The sequence below is a fragment of the Biomphalaria glabrata genome, chromosome 7 (genome assembly GCF_947242115.1).
Source record: "Biomphalaria glabrata chromosome 7, xgBioGlab47.1, whole genome shotgun sequence".
Lineage (NCBI taxonomy): Eukaryota > Metazoa > Mollusca > Gastropoda > Planorbidae > Biomphalaria > Biomphalaria glabrata.
The window spans coordinates 11,495,001-11,521,160 of record NC_074717.1 but is presented as its reverse complement, the minus strand read 5'-3'; the positions used below and the strand labels follow the sequence as shown (position 1 = coordinate 11,521,160).

Here is a 26,160-nt window from a genome sequence, read left to right as displayed (position 1 = left end):
ATACATTTCTTCAAACCTTCAGTATCGGGCCTCGAGATAATTTTTTTTCCTAAGGTCCCAATTGAATGCCACACTCCCGCTCCCCTCTCTACACTTCTCTTGGTATTTTGTTTTCTAAATAAAAAAAATATCAATTTACTCTTCTAATTTGTGACCGTTTATTTGACCCATTTAGAATGTAGCGAAATGACAATAAATCTAGATTTATCTTTTTAATGTTCTCTTTCTCTCTTTCTCCCCCCCCCCTCTCTCTGTCTCTCTTAATTATTCTGAATTATTAACAGTGTATTCAAACTAAAAATAAAAATGTCAACCGGCATAGATCACTGCAACCTATGCGACAGCAGTGGGCCCCGCACTTCCATAGGACCCGCGCTAATTCTAGGTGTAAATTTTATAACAGATTTCCCGCGGCCTCCTGATTTACTAGGAGCTCTGGAAATCTTCTGAAATTGCAAAATATACGAAAAAGTCCTGGAAATATCCGGAAATTATTAAAATCTTTCGAAAACTCTTTAAAATCTGCTGAAATATAGACCAAAAATTGTAATATTGGAGTGTCATTCAATATGAAAAACGCAAATTCTAAGATCGATAAAAAACGGCATTATGCAATACCCTTAATTGTGGAATCTGTTGAAAGAAGCTTCTCGCGCTTCAAACTAATGAAGAATTACCTTAGGTCAACAATTCTCAAAGACAGAATGAAGCATTTGGTAATTCTTGCTATTGAGCGTGATCTATGTAGGAGACAGAATTATTATGATATACTGTATGACTTCGCTACACGCAAGGCTCGTAAAGTAATTCTGTACGTAGTAAACAATTAAGAAAATGCATAGACGAATTTATTTTCTAATACAAACTCTTAATTTTCACTTTTTATCCGTATCCCTACCCAAACTTGGCCCCGCGAAATCTGTTTCCCATAGGGCCCCACAATGGCTAAGTCCGGCCCTGCTATTTAATGACGTGTAAATACAGATAAGATGACTTGTTCTCCTCCCTCCTCTTTTTTATTCGCAGCTAAAGATACGTGGGATAACTCTAGTTCGACTTGCAGAAATAAAAGAGTTCTCTTTCCATTACTTCTTGGTGTCAGGAATGGTTGAGCCATGAAGAGAAATATATATATGTATAGATAGATGTGACGAGAAACCAATAATAATAATAATGATGACAATTTGTAAGATAATTTTAGCGAAACAAGTATCACAACAAGAAGTTGGAACATCACAAAATATTGAAGCCATAAGAAAATATTTATACAGGATGTTTAACTTTTAACCAATTCTATAATGAAATAGTTTTATTCAAATAATGCAAGTAGTGAAAACATATAATCATGGATAACTTATTCATTTATTTTGTAACTTTAACAACACATGGCTAAGGCAGCTATCTTTTTGTATGCCACACATTATAAAGAGCACATTTAGAGATAAACTGTCAGTTGTTTTGTGTTCTCTAGTTCCTGCTGATGGTATTTTGTATCCAGGTGATATAAGGATGGACGTCCGTGACAAACAGATTATATTTGTTGTTGGTGCACAGGTTGAATGGTAGCAGGGCTCTGACTGTCCAGCTCCTACCATTGAAGCACATGACGGCGCCGCCCTCGTCCCCCTGTCCAGACAGAGATAGAGATGAAAACATTAAAACAACTCGAGGTCATTCGGTACAGGAGCTTACAACCAAACCAAAATAACTTCGGAAAATCCCGTAATCAAACTACAAGTTTTGAGCACGTTTTTAAAGCTTTGCACAACTATTTAATTGTCAAAGACAACACATACATCAATAAAACTAAAATTACTTAAATAGTGGTAGTTAATTTTGTTTAATATCGAAAAAGGGAAATAATTCGTACGGTATTGAGTTATTGCTGTAAATGTGGAGTTATTACTCTTCGATAAGTATTGATTTTTTTTTTAAATATTTTTTTTTTCATTTCGCTTGTTTTATAATCTCATTCTGTAACATTGCAACGTTGCATAATGAAATTCAGAAACCGAAAAATATGAAAATGGTTAAATGGTTATATCCCCACACTGAAAGTAGACTCTAGTCGTGTGCATTAAATGAGTTAATAAATGTAAAAAAAAACCTATAAGAGGTCTACAATATTAACTCAAGTGAAAGACTACAACACCAACCCTCCACCCAGATCCTTTAGTCTATTTCGTTCCATCAGTGACAAGCTACTTTTGGTTGTATTTATACAATGGATGAACTGCTTTGAAGGTTAGCAATTAATGCACATTTATCGAAAATATTTGAGACTGTTAATAGTATGTCCATTGAGAACATATGTATGGCATGTGCATTAATGCTTAAAATAAAATCTATTACTAAAGAATTTTGAACAAGATAAAGATAAAATTCCAAAATGAGTCAAAATACGTTCTAAGGTTAAGGTTTAGTTATTAATTAGAATCATTTAATTACCATCATTAAAACAATTATCTGAACATTAATTTTGTTGTATTAAAAGCTGGCGCAACTAAATTCGTATTTAAAAACAAATGAGTCTACACTCTTGCAAAGGGGAAGAACTCAATACTGTAAAGAGACAAAAGCTGATCTGGTTTGGTCATAGTGTAAGACAGGAATCACTATCAAAACCTATCCTTCAAGGTACAGAGGAGGGTGAACCAAGAAAGATTCGTCAAAAGAAAAGCTGGCTGGACAACTTGAAAGAATAGGCCGACCTATCTCTTGATATTCTGCTGATGACAGCTACTGACCAGGAAAATTAGATGGATTTTTTATACTCTAACTGTCATAGCACCTCTAAGACAGAAGTAACTTAACTCTTTCTCTCCGCAATTATTTTTCCACGTTTTGGAAGGAATTCTTCATTTTGCTCATTACTATTTCACCACCCTGTTATGATTAGGCTTCAATAGCATTGTTGTTTGTTTTCAGAAAATGTTCTATTTGGTATAAAATTAAAGGGGAATGCATGTTTTTTTTAATATAATTCAAAGTCAAGTTTAAAAAAGTAAACACTAATTTAATTTAATGAGGTCAAAATCAACGATGGAGAGAAAGAGTTAAGGGACAGATGACCATAATGAACTTATTTGTAATTTTCTATGTTGTAGATAAAATCGTGAATATTTTTCTTTTATGCTGATTGTCCTTTTAAGAAATATTAAAATCTACTGCTAATGGGTGCCTTAATAAAATTCCTTCTCTTGGTTTGGTGCCAACTTTATGCATGTTAAAGGGCAGCAGCCCATTAGGCTTGTGGATACGAGAATATTATTGCATTGCCATATGAGCATCAGATTTAACCATGTTTTTTTCTAGATAATGTCTCTGTAACCTACCAGACAGCTGTCTGTATTTTGGAACACTGGACTTTGACATAAAGATCCAACAGGTCTAACTGTTGTTAGACCCAGGCGCTCTGCTAGGAAACCACATGCATCTCTAGAAGATAGTTTCACCCTTGCGCCGAGTAATTCCATGGGTGTACCTAAAGTAGACGTGGTAAACATTAATAGTGAGTTGGACATTGCAAAATAAAGAGTCCGTTCAAATGTAGGTCATTTTAAATGGATTTAATATTATGGTCATATGTACGCATAGTTTTGTTTAATAATGATTATTCATCTATTTACATTCTATTAAAAGCACTATATACGAAATAACTATATCAATTGTCTGTTATGTTCACAAAATACACTGTTACGCTAATATTATGGGATATAATTAAATCCTGTATGTCCATTAACATGTCCAATGACACAAAATCTACAGTATTGCCAGACATACTTATTTAAGAGAAGAAATAAAATAAATTCTCTTTACTAAATAAAACATCAATTATCAACTAGAGAAAGCATGGAAATATTGAACGCACGCTTTAAACACACACAATATAACTTAATTTCAATAATAGATTATCAAAAGTAGATAATAAACTTATTTTGATCAACGAATGATCCCGCTTTTTATCTTCTCCTTTTTAGATATAAAGCACCAGCACTAGCGTCTTTAACGTCGACGAAATAACTCGAAATCTATTTTAGTACAATGGAAAAAACTATGTCTATTTTTAGTAGTAGGATTATCATCTCGAATTAATTTTATTGTAAAGATTTTAATTACCTAAAAAATGAGACCTTCACGCGTACATTACGAGACAGACACACTTTTGTTTTGTATGCGTTAAATCCAGTACAACTAGCAATGCTTAGCAAAGCTGTAATACTTCCGTATGGTTCAGACAGCAAGAAGCTAAAAATCAGAAACAGGCCTACTACAAAATTGTGAATGGAAATACTGTTATGGAAGATTTCGCGAATGAAACCGTTGAATAAGTATTTTAGGTCCACGATTAGCATTATAATTTTAATTATTTATATAAAATATCGCCACATTTTATGTAACAGATATAATTGTAAGATATTCAAAACCTCTTCATTGTTTGCACCTCACTGCAACCTATTTTAAACATTGTATTGGACTTTATTATCGAGTTCATGCCTTATTAGTAAGAAATCACTCACCTTCAAATAACTCAGTACTGAATCCCCATCCAGTGATGACGCAATCGTCATATCCTTGACAAGAATTGTTAACCTCACTCTGAGTTGGTAAGCAGATAACACCGGAACACTTGCCGTTGATTGGCTCCGCTAACTTAATGAGGGCCACGTTATTACCTGGTGAATAGAATCAAAAACGTTTTGTTATGAAATTGGATAGACTAGAGCCATATTCAAGAGCTAATCAAAGAGTCATAATCAAGGGCGGACAGGGTATCAAAATCGGCCCGGGCATTACCATATAAACCAGCCCACAAATGGCATTTCATATCATAGGTGTAGCTAGGATATATGAGACTGTGTGTGTATGTAATTAATCTTCATTACAGACTGAACTTTCATTCTTTCGGACTCATCTTTTCTACCCTAGAATAGGCTCTTCATTTAGTTAGTGGAAAGACAGTACACACCGCCCTTGACAGCTCAGTAATCTGGGGTTCGGGGCGGAGAGCAAGGGGCTATAAAGTCTGGGGCAAATGATGGTTTGAGCCCCCCCCCCCCGGTTACTCCCCTGTGTCGTATTATATGTGTACGCCTACTTCTGTTTAAAACATATAAAGTTGAATAATGCATTGAAAATTGTATGTATGCTTACTTAGGATTACGTAATCTATTATATTTTTACATGTATGTGGTCTGAAAATTATAAACAATATAATTGCAGCATTAATGAGTTTGAAATGAATAAATTATTAAATGTTTTGTAAACTTTTTGGTATTACTTATAGATTACATGTGTTACTTTTTAAAAAGAAGATAATTACGTCCTACGCATTTCATGTGTCAACCTAGTCATGCATGTTAATCAATGACTTAAACTCTGCTAAGTCGTTGGTTTTCCTGGCTGACTCAGACAACCCATTCCATATAAAGATAAGAGAAAGCAGAACGGTTACTTAATGTGAAAAGCTCGTTCTAGTATATTCACAACAAACGCGACTTTTGTAGGATACGTTATTATCTCTTTTCCCTCGTTTTCGGTAAAATTGTCAATGGAACCATCAAAAGAAATGGGTCGGAAAGAGCAAAAAGATATGGGAGTGCCATCAAACGTCCTCGAAGACCAGTAACGTGATTAGGCCAAACACAACCTGGAAGACATAAAAGCAGTGTTGAAGTCCATGCCGCTCGTACATAGCAAAAAAGTACAGTCTAACGTTTTGCAAACGGTAATACGGTATAGTGTAATTAAATTTAATGTTTTTTTGTTTAATTTTCTTGTTGAGTTTCAAACAAAATTCATTGTAAAAACAAAACAAGAAAACGTGTTCGGTCATCTGTGTCTTGCTGCTGATACCATTTTTTTTGTTAAGTTGTCTGCATTGAATTTTTTTTTTCTTTGTCGCAACCCTACCTGCCCATTTTGTGCCGGCCCACCGGGCATTTGCCCTTTTGCCCATATAGCCAGTCCGCCCATGGTCATAATATTCAGTTCAAAGAATGAATCGTAAAAATGACTATTTATAGATGCATGCAAATTGAAAATGAAACGAATGCATATAATATATGAATCGTACAGTTATACATTAAAATTCGTTAATAATTTTAATAACTATTCTCTGCCTATCTTTCTTTTATCTTTTTATAAGAGATTTGCATTAATGGCAGATTAATAGCTAAAATTAGGAAGTTTTGACAAAGTATAGAGCTTATTTCAAAAGGTATTGCTATTAATTTTATCGGTATTTCTTTCGAATTGTAAAGTCCATTTTTTATGCTCTCCCTTGTTTAGCAAAATAATATCAATTTGTAAGAAATATAAAGATGGTTGCTTTATAACAGTGGGGCAACTAAAAACGAAATTCCCGGAATATTAATTTGGCAACAGTCATCTCTTTATTTAGTGTCCTAGACTTTTCTTTTTTTTTTCTGTTTTATTTTTTTAAACGAAGAATCTCTCTTAGACAATCTTCCTCTTTTCATTTTCTTACGTTGTTCTTTTTAGTTTACATTATATCCATATTCATTCCCCATATCGCTTTTTTCCCCCTTCTTTTTCTAAGTTACTGTATTTTTTAGCTTTGAAAAATGTAAACCAGATTTTAAAACTCAAAACGTAGAGTGTGTTTAGAATATATCGTGAGAATCGCCAACATTTTGGGCATATTTCTCAATTCTTTGTGCTCTTCAAATCCCAATAATTAATGGCTGGCTATTTGTTTGCGACTTTAAATAACTTGAACCTGCAATGAACGTGGCAACAGACTGACACTCATTGAGGCTAATTGTTAGAACATAAACAGTTTTGTGTTTTAATATTGGGGGAAATAAAAAAAAAAGATCATCATATAATTAACGGCTTACAACACATGGGTAGCCCAGGTCTTAGAATAAGACTCTCCATTTCCCCTTCTTCCACTGGTCCACAAAGAGATAGGAAAATTGAATAGGTCACAGTTCAATGCTGTAATTTGAAATACAGTTGAACCTCGGCTAACGACCACTGTCCATTCTGGAAAGATGGTCAGTACCCAAAATGCTCGGTATCCAAAAGAATTTTTTTCCTTTAAAAAAAAAAGTGATTTATTTGTTCCAAGAACTTAATGACTCTCTTATAAAAAAGTTTTAGGCTATTTCATTCTAAATGTGAAAACAGTTCTGGTACAATATAAACGGAGTTAAATAAGAATAAACACATTAAAGGAAGAAAGCATCAACATTTTAACATAAGAAAACTGAGTGAGCATATGAAAACGTTCCGTTTTCATGGCGATGTTATTGCGTGGGTTGATGGAGGTACGGGAAGAACGGGGTGGTACCACCCTCCATAAGAACATGTGACATTGTAAAAATCGATCCCGTGTGAGTAATAGTGACGTAGCTGATCGGTATTCGATTTGTTTTTCTTCAAATGCTAACTAGGGGTTCGCTAGCCGATGTTTCATTGTACTGCATTCTGCAGTAATCTGAGGATTCGGAGATTATACCTTATCTAATATAGAAAGTAGAATTTAAGGAGTATGTATGAATGTATGTATGTATGTATGTATGTCCTTTATAGAAATCAGCTTAGGCGTCAACTTTCCTTGGCTGACACAGAAGAGAGCACCTGGTTGCATGCGGCCTCAGAACGAGACAGCTGGAGGTCACTCACGATGGCCGCGGGATACACTTTTGAGACCAAAAGAGAATCCGTTGCCGAGGACAAACGCAGACGTCGAAAGGAAAATCTAAATCGACCACCTGAGGACAATGGTTATGCTTGTCCTGGATGTGGCAAAATTTGTAAGTCACAGCTGGGGCTGCGCAGCCACGGTAAATACTGCACTCTCCATAAATCTTCGGACTCGAAGACAAGCCTTATTATTATAGAAATCACAACCGTTTGAATTAAAACTTGGCATGAGCGTTCCCTAGATAACATCGGTGTATTTAGGATATGTAAAGTTAGCCTACAACAAAAGAGTTGACTAGATTAAGATCAACGAGAAATCTTGACGTAGATTATAACTACTGAAATGACCTGGTTGCATTTTATTATATTAAGGAACGATACAAAATGAGCAACGCTGGCTAAAAATTGCTAGTTTCTAAATACATGATTGGATGCGATCTGCGAAAAATTATCAGCCAGTAATTGTGAGCGACATTTTGTTTTTAAATGAACGCTTCTGTTTTTAGAACATCTTATGGTCTCTACTTACTGTTCAGTGCGACTGCATCATTGAAAGGGTAAAACTCGGACTGGCTTTTAAATCTGTAGTCTGGGTGCAAGATCATCCTCTCCACTCTTATCACTTGTTCCTGAGGCTGTCCAGTAGAAGGGTCAATGTCAACTTGGCTCACATTATATTCCGCGGCCACCACAAGCATACGATCGACGTAAGATGTGTCCTCAATACTGCCTCCAGCTCTGTCAACAAGCAAAATCACATTTATTGTACATCCTGACATTGAAAAAAGAGGGGGGGGGGAATGTGTTTACAAGTACACTTTTTTTAAAGAGATGCATTTACTTCACAAGTTCACATTTTTAAAAAGTAAACATTTTGGCTCGTTTACAATTTGTCGTTAAGTTCCCTTTTTTTTTTCCTTTTTGCTAAATCAATTTTGTTCGAAATTCGCAAGTACGCTTTTTTTGTGGACGAAAAGTGGTTCTATTTTTTACACTAGTAATAAACTAATTCTAAAACAGCTGTAATTTTTGTACACTACCATTTGATAATATAATCATTTCATTAGACAGAAGCCTAATAATGTACAGTTTTAAATTGTTAACTAGGCATAAAAAATTTTAAGGCAGCCTTTCCGAAGCGGTCATTTTATCGAGGTCGTTTTGGCGCGAACCATTTTTTTTTTGACAGGACATTTTGTCACAAGAATTTCTGACGATATATTAGAAAACACACATTTTTATAATAAACATATTTCCAACTCTACTATACTACGTCCTATACTATAATATACATATACTAGTAGGTGTAGTATAAATATACATATACTAGTATGCATGGGCGTAGCCAGGGGGGGGTTTGGGGGGGGGGGGATCGGAATTTAGTGAATGATTTTTTGCTTTGATTTTGTTTATTTTAGGTGAGATTTCAATACTAAACCATCAATTGCCCCAGCACAACCAATGGGGTTTTGATTTGAAAACCCCTTACCAGGGGGGTTTGAGTTTAAAACCCCCTACCAGGGGGGTTCGAGTTTAGAAACCCCTATCAGGGGCTTTGAGTTTAAAACCCCCTACTTGGGGTTTTGAGTTTAAAACCCCCTACTAGGGGTTTTGAGTTTAAAACCCCCAACTTGGGGTTTTTGCAGTTAACCCCCCCCCTCTTCTATAAAACAAAACCAAACAAAAATTCAAACGAAAATCCCCTAATTCCAAGAGCACAGTTAAGGGAGATTTTGATTTTAAAACCCCCTCCAAAATTTACGATAAACCCCCTCTTCAATATAAAAAAAAGTTAATTACGCACTCAAAATGTTATGAGCGTAGCTAAATGGGTTTTGACTTAGTTTTTAGTTTAAACCCCACTTCAGCGGGGTTTGAAGGTAAAAAATACCTCTTTAATAATAAAAACAAAGCAATATATACACTCAAAATATTTTGAGTGCAGTCAAAGGGGTTTTGAGTTTAAACTCCCCTCCAGTGGAGTTTGAAGCTAAAAAGTACCTCTTCAATATAAATAAAAGCAAATTACTCACACTAAAATCTATGAACGCAGCCAAAGGTGTTTTGAGTTTAAACCCCCCGCCAGGGGGGTTTGAGGCTAAAAAATACACCTTCAGTGTAAGAAAAAAAGCAAATTACGCACTCAAAATGCTATGAGCGTTGCCAAAAGGGGTTTTGAGTTTAAAACTCCATTCAGAGGGGTTTAATGCTAAAAATACCTCTTCAATATAAAAAAAAAGGGAATTACACACTAAAATTATTTGAGCGTAGCCAATCCAATCGGGGGTTTTGAGTTTAAACCCCTCTTCTACAGATGGCGTTTGTTTAAAGTTTAAAACCCCTCCAGAGGGTTTTGAGTTTAAGATCCCCCTACAGAGCATTTTGAAGTGGAAAACCCCCAACAGATAATTTTGACGATAAAACTTCTCTTTTCGATATAAAATCTAAAGCAAACTACAGTCACTTAATTCCAATAGCGTATTCAGGAGTGGTTACACATTTTTACCAGTGGCAGGGCTCCCTTAATAAACTGCAGTGAATAGTCATCTGCCGAAATTGAAAAACACTAAATGTGGCTCAACAAAGATGGCTAAGACAGATTTTAGGAGTCAGTTATAGAGATCGGGTTTAAATCAAGGAAATCCTATGCCGAACTGGGAGTCGACCCTTTAGTAAGATTGTGAGAGAGCGACGCATGAGGTTTGCGGGACATGTTCTCCGACAAAATGAATTACGCATAAGAAGAGTTGCAATGATATCCTAGTACAACTTGACGCCACTCATTCATTGAGGTCCTCATGGCAGGTGGGAAGAGGCTTCAGACATTACCAGTGACAGATTTTTATGGAAACAGCTTTTCGTCAAATGCTCCGAACGGCGCGGTAGGGTCTAAGTCAGTAAAAATAGCACATTAGGTTTTTGAAATAATACTTTTTAATAGCAGGAAAATGCACTGTAGATACCTCAGAATATGCATTTTGTTGGCTTTCAATACCAGAAATAGTGCTTGGCGACGGGGCTTCGCTCCACAGACCCCATTGCTAGTAATGGCAGGGAATCTACAATTTTATGGAAATAGCTTGACGGCAAATGCGCCAAACGGCGCGGGAGTGTCTAAGTCAGTAAGAATAGCACATTAGGTTTTTGAAATAAAACTTTTTAATAGCAGGAAAATGTACTGTAGATACCTCAGAATATGCATTTTGTTGGCTTTCAATATCAGAATAGTGCTTGGTGGCGGGGCTTCGCCCCGCGCTGGGGGAGCTCCTTGCGCTCCCCCAGACCCCCTTGCTAGTATTGGCGGGGAATCTACAATTTTTCCACTAACTCATGGAAGAACCTATTCTAGGACATAATGAACGTCTTCCGAAAGAATGAAGAGTCAGAATGCAGTAAAGATTATGTACACACACACACATAAATACATATTAAAAAAAAAAAACGCGGGGGGGGGGCAACCCCCCCCCCTCGAAAAAAAATCCTGGCTACGCCCATGCTAGTATGTATTGTATAAATCCTTCCCACGCTTCCCACGAACAAAATGGGGTTAATTATTTAACTATTTTATGAATGCATAGTGTCAGTGGCGTAACAACCATGAACAGAATAGCGAATGAGGATGTGTTGATAACCATTCTTTTTTAAAGGTATATATTTTTTTAGCACTTTTAGCCCAGCAGAATTTAATTTACAAAGCTATACGGTTTGTACAGAATAATATGAACAAGCTGATACCATGCTACGCTACGGTTTAAATAGTCTATTTGCTTATTCTTACACTCTTACACCCACTCATTAAGACGCCCAATCATTACAGGGCTCCTCCACCACCGCCACAATTCTCTCGCCTTCAATTTGTACATCCTATTTTTTGTGTCTTTCACTCTACAAACGTAGGGCTCTTAAACCATATAATAATAATGCATGGGCGAAATGGACCCCCCCCTCTTCCAAAAACCTCCTCAAAAGGGGGGGGGGGACAAATTTTGTAACTGCCTTATTCTTTTTTTTAATTTTTATTGCACTTAAGATTTAAATGCTAAACCATCACTTGCCCAAGCACAACCAAACGGGGAGGGGGGGGGGTTGAGTTAAAATCCCCACCCAGGGTTGTTGTTTTTTTTAGATTAAAACTCCCCTTTCAATAAATCAAAATACAAATAAATGAAGCGACAGTCACCAAATTGCGTGAGTGTAGCTAAAGGGGTTTTAAGTTTAAGACCCCCTACAAAGTTTTTGGACATTAAAATCCCTTCTCCAATATAAAACTAAAGCAAACAATAGCCACCAGAACTTAAAATTCCCTCAGCGGTTTAAACCCCTTCCAGAGGGTTTTGAGTCTGAGATCCCCCTCCAGCAGGTTTAAAGGTTAAAAAAACCCGATTGAATATAAAACTAAAGCAAACTATAGTTACCAAATACTATGAGCGTAGCCAAAGGGGGGGGGGTGAAATTTGAAAGCCCCCTCCATGTTTTTAAAACCCTCCTCAAGACCAACGCTTGCGAGACATGAAAGTCATTTATAAAGACAGAAAAGAGGCTAAACAAGGCTAGGCGACATTGGCTGAGAAGGATCCTTGGAACGGTATTATGTCAAAAATAGAGAAATCTTCTATTCCAACGGCACTAGCACCCTAACCAATGTGGTAACCAAACGTGGCGTCAGAATAGCGGGACATATACTTAAACATTAGACATGACAAAACGTGGCATGAGAATAGCGGGACATATACTTAAATATTAGACATGACAAAACGTGGCGTCAGGATAGTGGGACATATACTTAAACATTAGACATGACAAAACATGGAGGCCCCCCAAAAAAATTCATGTCTAACTTTCCGTCGCACATTATTAGATGACCTAGTTGGTATATCACTATGTGATCGATCTATGAGGAGAGAGTTTGTCGCCGCACGGTAACGTCTAAATATTTAAGTCTATTGGCACCTTGTGACCTTATTGCAATTCAATCAAGACTAATTTGCTAGACTTACGCCAAGGCGCAGAATGCGCTGGTCAAAACCCATCGCTTGTCCACAAGTACACCTTGACATGCGGGACCAGTGGTCGACAAATCAATATTAGTTTGATCCCTCAACAACGAGCTGTATGGACATTGCAAAATAAAAATAAATATCTTTAAGTCATTTTTGAAATACAAAAATAATACGAGAATAGCTGTGATCTATTTCCATATATATAAATAAATAAGCTACTGGGCAGGTTGCAACATTTTTTTTTTTTGCAAATTAGTCCACTTGTAGACCATGACAGATTTTGAGTGAGGAAACTAACGCCCTACTTATATTTCGCCATTAGATGTGCACAATCTCCCTAGTGGCTTTAAAAATAAGTAAAATGTAGACTAATGTTCATGTCAATTATTTTCTGTTTGAGTTTCTATATAATGAAACAAAGTAGACTTTTTTAAATAAAATAGTGTTAGGTTTAAGATCTGTTTAAATTGTTTGACCATGAACAATAGGATTTAATCATTAGCCTTTCACTAAGCTTTAATGACATCCTATACTCTTAAGCGAGCAATTCTTGTATGTATGTATGTATATATATTTATATGTAAATTTTATTTCGAAAACGGCTATAACGATTTTCTTTAAAATTTCACGGTATTTGCATAATAGTGAGAAAAAAATTCTCAACTCATTGGCCACATCGGGAAAACTCGAAGTCGACCGTTATATCGGTTTGAAAATGGCTCATTATCGAAAAATTAATTTTGGCTAGAATTATTTATGAATGAAAATTTTCTATATGACGTCAATGGGAAAAAAACTTGACACCGCTTGTGTCACTAGGCTCACAGCAGTACACTAAGACATTTCTTCGCAAACAAGAAAAAGGTTTTAATGATTCAATTGGCGTAATTAAACATTTGCGCACCATCTTATTGTAGATTGATCTATTATGAAACTATGGAAGAAAAATAATGAAATTAAATATCTTTATGTATGATAAGTTATTGTGTTTTAAAGGCTTTATAAATTGTTTACACTTGAATTGCGTACACCCGTAGGTAGCTTTTACTTTGTTATTATTTTGCTGGTGAATTATTGCAATGTGTTTAAGCTTCGAAGTCTACTGTCCCATACCAAAACATAGGAAATGGTCATAACACAGCTTATCTATGCCTTACTTGCACAACCAGGGCCGGCCCTAACATTTGCGGGGCCCTATGTGAAATGGATTGCGCGCGGACCAGTAAGGGTAGGGATAAGGATAATAAGTGAAAATAAAGATTTTGTATTAGAAAATAAATTCGTATTTTCATTAAATTTTTATTAAATGAAAGCTGACGATGCCGTTTTTTTTATATCACGCGTAGGACTGGCGTTTACCATATTGATTGACACCCCAAAATGACTATTTTGTCTTTTTAAGGACATTTTTATGAGTTTCAGGAGATTTCTAGGAGCTCCTTGAAAACAAGGAGACCACGGGGACCCTATTATAAATTATAATGGTTTAATTTAATAAGTTACACCTAAAATTAGCGCGGGGCTTTTTAACCTTCGGGGTCCACTGTGGCAGCCTAGGCCTAGGGCTGGCCCTGATGATATCCAGCTCGCGGTCAGCGAATTTTCATCACGCTGCTGCTTTTTTGTTTTTGGTTTACCTCTAAACCTCTGTAAAACAGAAGTCATATTCCAGAAGTCCTCCAATAAAACCTACTCAGCCCCAAGATCACCGCGCATAGACATCCCTTCAAGTGGTAGATAACTTCACATTATCTGGGAAGCATAGTATCAAATGACGCATTGCCTTTTAAGGTTGATATGTGATCAGGGATAGTCGTGCTTTTGGACGCCTCCAAACGAGAGTGTGGCGAAATAAATCGCTCCGCCTGTCCACAAAAATCAGTTTCAACCAGTGATTCTCTCAACCCCTCTATTTAGATCTGAGACATGAGTATTTTATAGAAAGCAACTAAGACTTCTTGAACGACTTCACCAAAGACCGCAATACAAACAGCGATATTCTTATAATCCGACAGTCACGCATTGCAGGGCACTTATTTCGTTTGTGGGACGAACATATTTTTGGCAATCTTTTTTTTTTAGTAAGCTGAAAGGTTGTCGGAGTAACAGAGATGCCTCACAATAACGCTTCTTTAGAATACTAACGCGATGTTTTTAAGTGTCTTAGGAAAAAATGCACGATTTTACTTTGTTACTAGGTGCACGTTTTACACTATAACGTAGAGATTTTGTATCACTTGATGATTCTTACTAAAGCCATAATAATAAGGCTTGTTTTCGAGTCCGAAGATTAGTGAGGAATGCGGTATTTCCCGTGGCTGCGCAGCCTCAGCTGTGACCTACATAATTTGCCACATTCATGGCAAGCATAACCATTGTCTGCAGGTGGTCGATTGAGATTTTCTTTTCGCCGTCTGCGTTTTGTCCTCGGCAGCAGATTTTCTTTTAGCTCGCCAAAAAAAGACTGCGTTTGGCATACGTTCGTCTCCCATACGGGATACGTGCCCTACCTAGTGCAACTGTCAGACCATAAGAAGTCCCTTTATACTGTCCATAACGGAGTTGGCAAGGACGTCGCTGTTTGTAGTGCGGTCCTGACACCGTATGTCCATGATGGAGCGCAAGCATCTTTGGTGAAAGCACTCAATAAGTCTTAGTTGTTTTCTATAAAGTGTCCATGTCTCAGAGCCATAATGAATATATTAATTGCAATATTAAATGTCAGAAAGTAACCATTTTAGAAGTTACACTGCAAAGACTTTCTTCCAAGCCTATAATAGCCCAATAGTTTGACGCGAAAGAAGCAATGTAAAACGTTAAGACGTGAGCTGTCCAATTACATTGAGAACCGACAGAACGAAAAAGCAACTCTTCGGATTGATAGTCGTTACCCGATCGTTCATTTTCGTAATTACAACAATATTACCAAAATGACTTCGGGTATATATCCTTCCTTAACAAATTATTCATCCGAGCGAGGCTCGGTCACCTGATATTACATATTATCGTAGTAAAATACATATAAATATATATATATGTACATACTGTTCTTTTTTTGTTTGTTTTCAAAACGTTGACACTATTATATTAAGGAGCTTCATAATAAAAACCATTTCTACAACAACAACAACAACAACAAAAAAAGAAACTGTCAATCTTATTTCGGCTTTTTCCAATTGTTAATTACTACTGTTATGTAATTGACTTAAGTTGATCCCAAAGTTTTCCTAATTCTAGTTTGTTACCGGATAGACACAACGAATGGCCAGTCACAAGGTGCAGTTGGTACTCCACCTAAAATTCTATCAAACACGACGCTGCTGCTTGTGCCGCACTGGGGCTGTGGTGTAGGTGATGGAGTAGTAGGAGTGGTTGTGGTAGTGGTTGTGGTTGTGGTAGAGTCTGTAGAAACTGGAGACAAAAAGAGCATTAGTATGTATATATACATATATATAATGTCTCTGTCTCTCTCTTTCTCTCTTTCTCTATCTATCTATCTATCTATCTATCTATCTATCTATCTATCTATCTATCTATCTATCTATCTATCTATCTATCTATCTATCTATCTATCTATCTATCTATCTATCTATCTATATGAATATATATATATATATATATATATATTTCTATATATATCTATATCTATATGAATATATATATATATATATATTTCTATATATATCTATATAGATATAGATAGATAGATAGATAGATAGATAGATAGATAGATAGATAGATAGATAGATAGATAGATAGATAGATAGATAGATAGATAGATAGATCTTTGTGTGTGTGTTCCATCTACTGACCTTTTAAAGTACAGCAGATCTTGTCCAGTGTATAACATCCAATGTAGTTGCTGTATGCCGCCTGCTCAATATAGTCAGCTGGACATCCTTGAGATCTGCTCACACACACGCCAGTGGTCAGCGAACTGCATCCTACCAGAACAGAGACCATGAGAGTAATTATAATACTAATACTAATTGAATGTGTAAAGCGTCCTGCGAGAGGTTTAGCTAGGATGTAATAATCTTCTAATCCTGAGGAATGTCCAATACTTGTATAACAACACTATTAACTCTTGGGCCTTTTCAAAATGAGGCTCTATGGTCTTTTCGAAATGAGGCTCTTAAGTCTTTTCAAAATGAGGCTCTAGGGTCTTTTCAAAATGAGGCTCTTGGGTCTTTTCAAAATGAGGCTCTAGGGTTTTTTCAAAATGAGGCTCTTGGGTCTTTTCAAAATGAGGCTCTTGGGTCTTTTCGAAATGAGGCTCTAGGGTTTTTTCAAAATAAGGCTCTTGGGTCTTTTCAAAATGAGGCTCTAGGGTTTTTTCAAAATGAGGCTCTTGGGTCTTTTCAAAATGAGGCTCTTGGGTCTTTTCAAAATGAGGCTATAGGGTTTTTTCAAAATAAGGCTCTTGGGTCTTTTCAAAATGAGGCTCTTGGGTCTTTTCAAAATAAGGCAGTGAAGTCAAACTAAATAGAATTTAATCATTGGCTGCACAATGATGATACATAGAACTTAATCTGTATTAGAGTAAACGAATTGATTTTTGATCTGTTAAAAGTATTTAATGTTATTGAGCTTTTTTAAAACCAGGCTACAGTAGTACATTTCCAAGTGAAGGCCATGAACTGGGCATGTACTGTAAAAACTAACTGGACTTATATTCATCGTTTCTCGAGTAAAATCCTTCTGTGACAACCTGGACATATGCATGGATTTTCAGCTGACAAGTTTTTAGTTAAGTCACAACAATTTATTAACAAACTAGTACCGTCCGGATTTTTTCTAGGCCAAGAAGGGTTCATAGAGGATAAGCGGGTACACAGAATTGACATATAGCAAGTCAAAAACACATTATGTGATTAAGATTACACTACAATTGTCTTCTTTATTGAAGCACTTGGTAACGAGATACTTAATAACAGAGATTTTTGTAAAGAAATGGGTACTGGTACTCAGTGATGGATTGCCTAAATTCATTATAAACTTCAAAATACAAGAAAAGTAATAATTTTCCCCCACATTTAAAAGGTGTCGGTACGCCGTACCGGTGCGTGAATATAAAAAAAATCATTTAAAAAAAAAAAAGCTTTTATAAGGGGAAGAACTCCGCACCTACAAAAATATCTCTCAATAATGTAGAACTTATTTTCCTTATTCAATATCAAACAAAATAATTAATACCCAATATGTGGCCTATTTCAGTCATGCGAATGAGATGAATGCCTGGCATTGGCTATGGTCTAAGCCCTAAGCGATGTCGCCTACACAGCAGTCCCCCCCCCCCTCTTTACGCTGATTTATACAAAGGAACGGCAAGTTAAGTTGTAAATTGATCTGAGAAGGGGGTGTGGGAGAAATGGCATGTACAATTGTCTAAGAGACCAAACCCTACATATTTGTAAATTCTGAAGGATCAATTATCCTTGTTGTTATCAAACAAAATAATTAATATTAATAATAAGTTCAATAATGTTTTTTTATTGATTTATGTCTCGTGCAAGTTCAAACTTTTTTCTAGATTTGCTGTTGAAGAAATAACGTGTACAAACTTTTTACCAGACAGACAGTGAAAAACAAAACATTAAAAAAAGACAATGCTAATATTAGGCTTAGTTGTATTAGTTAGTTGAAATCAGTCATGTGATTAAAGTTGTAATAGATCTATACTTTAGATAATAAATTTGCGATTGGAAATATTTTAACCAATTGTTCCCGTTTTCAATGTAATCGTGTTCGCATAAAAAAAGAGTTCACTCAGGGCGTTCACCTATTCAAGGGAACTAATTCAACTTATACCACCACATCTATCAAGTATGATTTCTTTCCCTTGCTGAAGGTAACAAACAAAATTATTAATTACCAAAAGTTAATCAATTTATTTTTTAAAATTGATTCTTGTGTTTTCAGGTAAAACAAACAATTGTGCAAACATTTCAGCTCGGGTGTGGAAGAAATGACGTGAACTAACTTTTTACGAGACAGAGACAGAATGAGTTGATAGAAGCTTTAGCAAAAAACAAAAGTACAACTAACCAAATCTCAGTTCAAAAACTTATTTTTAAAAACAGTGTGTGATGTTGAAGGACCAAATAATGTGAAAGAAACTGTGTGTGTATGGGGGGGGGGGAGTTTTCGGTCGAAAAGTAAAATAAATGTATTCAATATTGCGATATTGAATGGAGAAGTCGAAGTCAGAAATTGTTTGTAGTACTAACTTTTTTATTGTTGGCTGGGGGGGGGGCAGCAGATAAGTAGAAGTAACATTAGTATTCACGGGCCAAAACCGTGTGTGTGTGTGTCTGTGTGTGTGTCAAGGGGGGCGTTATAAAGTGGGGTGGGAAAAAATGAGGGTTTTAGAGAGAAAGAGAGAGAGAGAGAGAAGGAAAGAGAAAGAAAGCGGGCCGTTTCATTTTATCAATAGAAATAAAATAATTCATAGGCCAAAAGTATGTTAAAGGAAACGTTTAAATGTAACCCTTTTAATGGGGCTATTTTAAAAAAGGACGGGATGTTCCGACCATATTTAACAATATAAAGCTTGGGAATAAATCAACGGGTGAAGCCGGTGTGTAATGCTACTTAAATATAGTCTCTTTCATGTGCATCCTCGAGAACTTCTAGCGAATTGAGTCGTAGCACGGTATAATCTCAGGGCCGGTCTTAGACTTGATAAGGCCCTTAGTTCTTTGAGACGATGACCTCTTTTAATCAACATAAGGCGTTTTACTCCATCGCTTTTTCTTAAAAATGTAGACGCTATGTTATAGGTATATCCAGCACTGTACAGACTATAACTTAAAAGTATAACCAGAAGTAGGCGAAACATCATTCCCCATAACAATTAGTATTTGATGGTCAGTGACAAGAAGTATATTTAAGAATATCATTTTAAGAACCTTAAATTTTTAGAGGAAACAAATGATATTAAAAAATTAGTTTACTATTCTAGGTTTCAATCAAATGCTAAACTAATCATTCATATATAATGTATTATTTAAAAATGACGAGAAACAAATATATTCGCGTTTTTAGCGCGACGCGCTTTTATCTGAGATGTCTCATCATGTGCGAGATTTTAGCTTGAAATAAAATTTTGGATTTTTTTTTTAAATTTGAAACATCTTAATTTCAACTTCATCATTTCAACTTCTTTTGAGTTTGAAGGAAGTATGAGTTTATTATGGTAATAGGTAGAATTGAACAAAAAAAATTTAATTCACACATCTACCTACAGTGTTCTTCCAGTTTATCATTACAATAATGTACTTATGAGTGACCACTTTTAAATCACTAATTTTTATTATTTAAACATTGGAAATGTGCAACTTTATTAGTTATAAATATTCGTTAATGGAAAAAAATTCAATAAAAAATTTAGATTTTACAAAGTTGAGGCTTGTTACTCGACGCTACTATTGTAGAATGTATTAATTATAAGCTATCGATTTAGTGACCCTATGGCAGGGGTCGGCAAACTTTTCAGTCGGAAGAGTCAAAAATTGCAATTTAAAAATTTCGAAGTTTTTAAAGAGCCACAAATTTTTTTTCTGCCAACAATAAAAAGTACTCGCATAAATGAAGTTTTTTATTTTAAAAACTAATCTATTTATTCATAAAAATATCTTTATTTATTCATATATAAATAGCGTTTTCACAACAAATTAAATTATATATATATATATATTTATTGAATTATTGAATAATTACTTAATTATGTTATTAAAAAAATTAAAACCGTTATTAGAGAGCTTTCACAGACTGACGACAGTGACGAGGCGTGTCACGAGGATGGGGTGCGGTAAAAAGCGAGTACAAAAGGCTGAAAGATAGAATCGGTGTCTAATGCTCGTTAATCGATTTAGAAAGGTTTTTTAAATTTCTGAACAATTAATAATATTTGCGTATGGAACTAAAGAGCCGCAGCTTCACATCCAAAGAGCCGCATGTGGCTCGCGAGCCGCATGTTGCCGACCCCGGCCCTAGGGAACGCATTGCTCTTCCCTGCCCTTTCACACACGTACACCCACATATCTAACAGTATTCATAGGATATTCAAAATAATGGTGGGCAAATACAATACATCCTTCCTTTGTTTGGGGCTGATAGAAATGGTCAATGAGTGTTCAACGTTAGACCAGGATGTTTGAGGAGACAGTGTTGGAACATCCATATATGCAAATGCGTAGATGTCTTCAGAGTGTGTGTGCACGCGCCTCGGACACACATCCTGTATTGACAGAAAGAATTCCAATGCTACTCAATGACACTAATATGAGACATCTGTTCCGTAAAAGATAATTCTAGTATGACCAGGGGAGGGATAGTCGTGTGGCGAAGCCTTTGGCAATCAGTAAGAAGGGCATGGTTTCGAGACCTGGGAAATTATGTTTTTTTTTTTGTTTTATTACTGAGGAGAGGTCTTGTGAAAGGTTCAATGGTACAGAGTTAAAAATGGACCCATGACAACTCATAGAAAAGTAAATTAGCTGATTTAGGGCAGGTTCAGACTCAATCTCTTGATTGATTTACTTTATTTTGTTATCTTGGCCTTGATTTGAAAGCAAAACGTTCAATTAAAAACTTTCTATTTTAGGTTGGAGCATGGGAGACAAGTGAGGGTTTCAATATATCAATCTATATATCTAGATGTCGAAAGCCTCAACTCACTGGCTCACACACTAACTCACACACTAACTCACACACTTACTCACACACTACCTCACTAGCACATACACTAACTCACTAGCTCTCACACTAGCTCACCAACAAAAGAGAATCAAATGTCTAAACTCCTACACTTCAGTTCTAACAATCTTTTGTCTAGTATTAAAATGTCAACAAATCATCTCTCAATGAGACACTCTCGAAATTGTCCGTTTGTCACTGTGTGAAAATATCTTCTATCCATTTTCATACGTTTTTCTTTGGGTTCCACTATCTCATCACCACATTTCGTCACATCGCTTCTTCGTTTTGTTTGACTAAACAAAACACTACAAGTTTTAACAATAGAGAGTAAAAGTATTTCGTCACTATTTTGTGAAATAGTTTTCCAGTGAAAGTATAAAACAAATGAGAGAAATAAAGCTCCGCGCGAAGTTGTGAGATCAGGAATAATAGACAACAAAGAATGTGAGTAGAACTCACAGAAACATTATAAAAGAGGGCGACAGGGAGATAGAAGAAATGAAAAGAAATCTCCTAAAATATTTAGAGAGAAGGTGAAAAGAAATGAGTACAGAAAGAAAGCGACATTAATATTGAGAGAGAGAGAAGGAGAAAGATAGAGAGAGAACGAGAAAGAAAAAGAGAGATAGAGAGAGAGGAAGAGAGAGAGGGGGGAGAGAGAGAGAAGGAGAGAGAGAGAGGGAGAGGGGGATAGGGAGAGAAGGAGACAGACAGACAGACGAACAGCAAAATGAATGAAAATGATTAAAAGTAATAAAGGGAAGAAATTCATAGGGAAGTGATTGGTAGAGGGTGGCAGTCAGAGAACAAGAAAACATAAAAATTATCTCAGCTTATACCCAATGTGATGGCATCAATTAGTTTGGATCAGTCGTGTAATAGATCTAGACCAACAATAATTAGAAATATTTTTATCAATTGTTTCTGTTTTCATGCTTTTTTCATGCACATTTTCAGTTTGACCCAAGCTTGGGTGTCAGAGAAATACCGTGTACAAATTTTTTACCAGACGACAGACAAATGGAGTTGATATAAGCTTTGTAAAAACAAAAATGAGGAGAAACGACCTGAAATCAAACTCATGGCTCAAGGCGCCTCAAGCCAACATTCTAACAACTCTGCTAGTGAAGTGCTTGTGAAAATAGAAGATTGTCAATTTATCTAATATTTGTTTCAAACTTACTTTCCAGCGTCGACCTATAATGGGGACTAATTCAGCTTATACCACCTCTTCAGTTAAGTACGATTTCTTTCCATTGTTCGAAGTAGCAATAATTATTAACTAATTGGTTATTTTTCTTTATTGATTCTTGTGCTGTCAGGTAAAAGAAATAACTTGATCCAATATTGTGTGTCGGAGAACAAACGTGTACAAACTTTTTATCAGACATATAGAGTTGATATAACTTTTGTAAAAGAGAAAGGACAGAAATAGAAAGAGAGAAAGAAAGAGATAAAGAAAGAGAGAAAGAGAAAGAGAGAAAACGATGGTGTTAGAAGTTCAAAACGTAGACTGCATGACCTATGACGTCACACAGTCAACACAAAATCTGTTGAAGTCACAACAACGTCAGCCTACAGTAAAACCTGGCCTTGTGTTTAAACTGGTCTCACCCGGGTGTTTACTTTTTTCAATTCCTCCTCTACTTGAGGCAATGTTCAAACCCTTTACACACCCATCTCTTCATTCGAATCTCTTAATGTTACGGTAAATGATTTTTTTTCTTAAATGTATTAAGGATCTTACAACTGTAATAGTTGGCAAGATCCGGCATGGTTGCCAAATCGGATGTTTGGACTAAGTGAAATTTCCTGTATATTTCTCCCTTATTTATATTGGATGACATAAAATTAGCTGTATCCAACTTTATACTGATAATTGTTTCGTATGTCTAGCATTCGTTATTTCATGTTGACATTTCTATCTCTTCGACTGTTTTAAACCCAGGCTAGAGAAAGTGTGCTTTGCCAAATGTGCTGTTTATAATATTGACACAAAATTAGAACAGGGCCAGAGAACTCTGACAACGGGTAGTCAATTGAAGGAAGTTTTAACTACTTTCAAATTATTTTATACAGAACTCAAACAGAACGTCAACTGCCGAGTCATGATTATGCCCCTTTGAACACTACAAAATGTGTACCTGTTCATTTCGAAATGGTAAAGAAAGAAAAGGAATACGCCAATGAATGGATGTAATCAGTGACATAATTGCACACATTGTTTCAATAGTTGTTTCCCTTGCTTACTTGAGTTACTTCACACAATGTTACATAAATACATGCTGGGCAGATAACACTAACGCACATTATATATTGGGGTTGCCGTTCATTCACTGAAAAATTCGTCATTTTTTTTTCCCAAAGGAAAAAATTCGTCATTTGGAATTATAAAAAAAGACAGCTTCTAGTTATAAAGAAGAATTGAACATTAGTTTATTTAAGGTTAAAATTAAGGTTTCACCTTTAAAAATTACTTTTGTTTATCGCTCAGTGCGATATGGTCCAATCTCTTATGTGGACATGTAAAAAGTTTCCAAGCTACCTTTAAACTTTCAGAAAAAAAACAACTTTGCTCGAGTTGGGTAATAAGGTGTCACATAACCGGCACAATCAACAATCTTTATTTTCCCCAACTAATGTCAGGTACTAATTAGATTTGAGTGGACCTTGGAGCGTCCTAAAATCCTAAAATTCAAAATCACAAAGATTCGAACCAAAGACCACTCTATGTTGGGAAGCCAAGAGTTTTAACGCTCAGGCACCAAGTCTTCTTCACATACATAGAAAACCCTTGAAAACAATGTTTCAGAGGTCAAACTATTAAAAACTTAATATTGCAATAAAGTAAATATATCAGACGAATCTAAAAATAGAAAATACGTACTATTTCCACCAGTTAGAGCACTTTCAACCAAGCATATAAGTACCAATCCAAGTACTGCGACTAAGTTCTGCATCTTCTTCGTCAATCTGTTTTCTGACTTGAAAATTTCAGAACCAGCAGAACCACAGTGAGACTTAAACGAAAGATGCAAATCTTCAATGTAGCGATCAAAGAATTTTTTAAAGAAAACTTCCCTCCCTTGGTCCTAGATGAGTGTGTGTATCTTGAAGCAAAAAAAAAAAAATCCCAAGAAGTCGAGAAAAAAGAAAACCCAGCTCCTTGCAAGTGATGTTTGTATAGGGATGAATATTTGTGTCACGATTTCCTCTACACCCAGCCATTTGACAGTGTTTGTTTTTCCCATTCCACCGCAACCGTCTCATGCAGGCCACTAGTAAGTATTAATTACTATCTTTAAGGGGGGATGAAGATTGGTGGGAGGTGGTCTAGATGTGGTGTACTTTCAGAAAACTGCTAATGAAAAGTTTTTGAGTATGAAGGTTTGTGGGAGGGGGGGGAGTCATTCATTTATCTTTTCTTTTAGTATATTTAAATGCAATTTCTATTTCTTGCATTTTATCCCACATCCAATTTTGGATGAAATGCAATCACATTCATTCCTGCTCCATACACACTGTTAGGCGCTTCCGAGGTGTCTAATGAACCCATTGGAGGTAACACTCAACGTAATGTAGAATCCAATAGCACCGGCGAAAGGCCGAACAAGCAACAGAAGTTAGACGACGCTGATACTGAATGGCGAACAAGTTTAATAGCAATGAAGGGAACCATCGAATGTCAGCTAACTCTATCTCTACGTTGTTCTGGAAGTGTCTGTTTACGTCGGCTGATATTTCGTTCTATCCCTAAAACCCGTTCTTGTTTTTAACTAATCACGTCATTGTCACTAAGTCAAAACTTCCCCTATTTCCGAAACAAAGAATTAATTCCTAATCGTGCTAAAACAACACTTAAAAACTCCATACACTCGTACACACTGCATACACACTACACACTCCATACACATTTACACACACTGCATACACACTACACACTCCATACACATTTACACACACTGCATACACACTACACACTCCATACACATTTACACACACTGCATACACACTACCCACTCCCTACACATTTACAAACACTGCATACCCAATTATACAATCCATACACATTTACACACACTGCATACACGCTTACACACTTCATACACATTTACACACTCCATAAACATTTACACACTCCATACACATTTACACACACTGCATACACACTTATATACTCCATACACATTTACACACACTCCATACACATTTACACACTCCATACACATTTACACACACTGCATACACGCTTACACACTCCATACACATTTACACACACTGCATACATACTTTCACACTCCTTACACATTTACACACTCTGTATACACGCTTACACACTCCATAAAAATTTACACACTGAGAGAAATGAGAGAAAACAGTATAAGAGAGAAACAGAGTGTGAGAGAAACAGAGACAGAAACTCAGAAAAAGATAAACATATCTAAAAAGAAAGAAAGAAAACCAAACAATCATTATAGTATTGGATTTAAAATATCAGAGAAATAAAATGAACAACTTTCTACACTGTCTGTCGAATGAAGAAAGTCTCATAGACTTCAATTCCCAACTAAACGATGTCTGTTTGTCTGCCTAGCCAGATCGGAGGTTTTACAAAATATCAACGAATGTGTCATCCACTCGCGAATATCCTGAAGCTATTTATAACAATAATTTTTCATCTCGTTAAATAGAATTATTGACTTATAAATTAGCACCGGCGTCTACTGGAAATCACTTCAAGTAATATAAGTTGAGTGCATTTTAAATGAAAAGTGAGTTGTTG

The 26,160-nt window shown here is 35.9% G+C and overlaps 1 protein-coding gene across 1 annotated transcript; it reads right to left on the bottom strand.

Moving 5' to 3' along the window:
- Positions 1-1,342: 1,342 nt before the first annotated feature.
- On the bottom strand, positions 1,343-24,497 carry LOC106076170 (serine protease 30-like). The gene is made up of 8 exons (XM_056036254.1): positions 24,265-24,497; positions 16,487-16,618; positions 15,920-16,085; positions 12,672-12,782; positions 8,204-8,412; positions 4,521-4,676; positions 3,336-3,484; positions 1,343-1,626 (listed from the first exon to the last, which is right to left on the bottom strand). Exons 1-8 carry the CDS (start codon positions 24,335-24,337, stop codon positions 1,468-1,470), a joined length of 1,155 nt encoding a protein of 384 aa, XP_055892229.1. The 5' UTR covers positions 24,338-24,497; the 3' UTR covers positions 1,343-1,467.
- Positions 24,498-26,160: the final 1,663 nt, after the last annotated feature.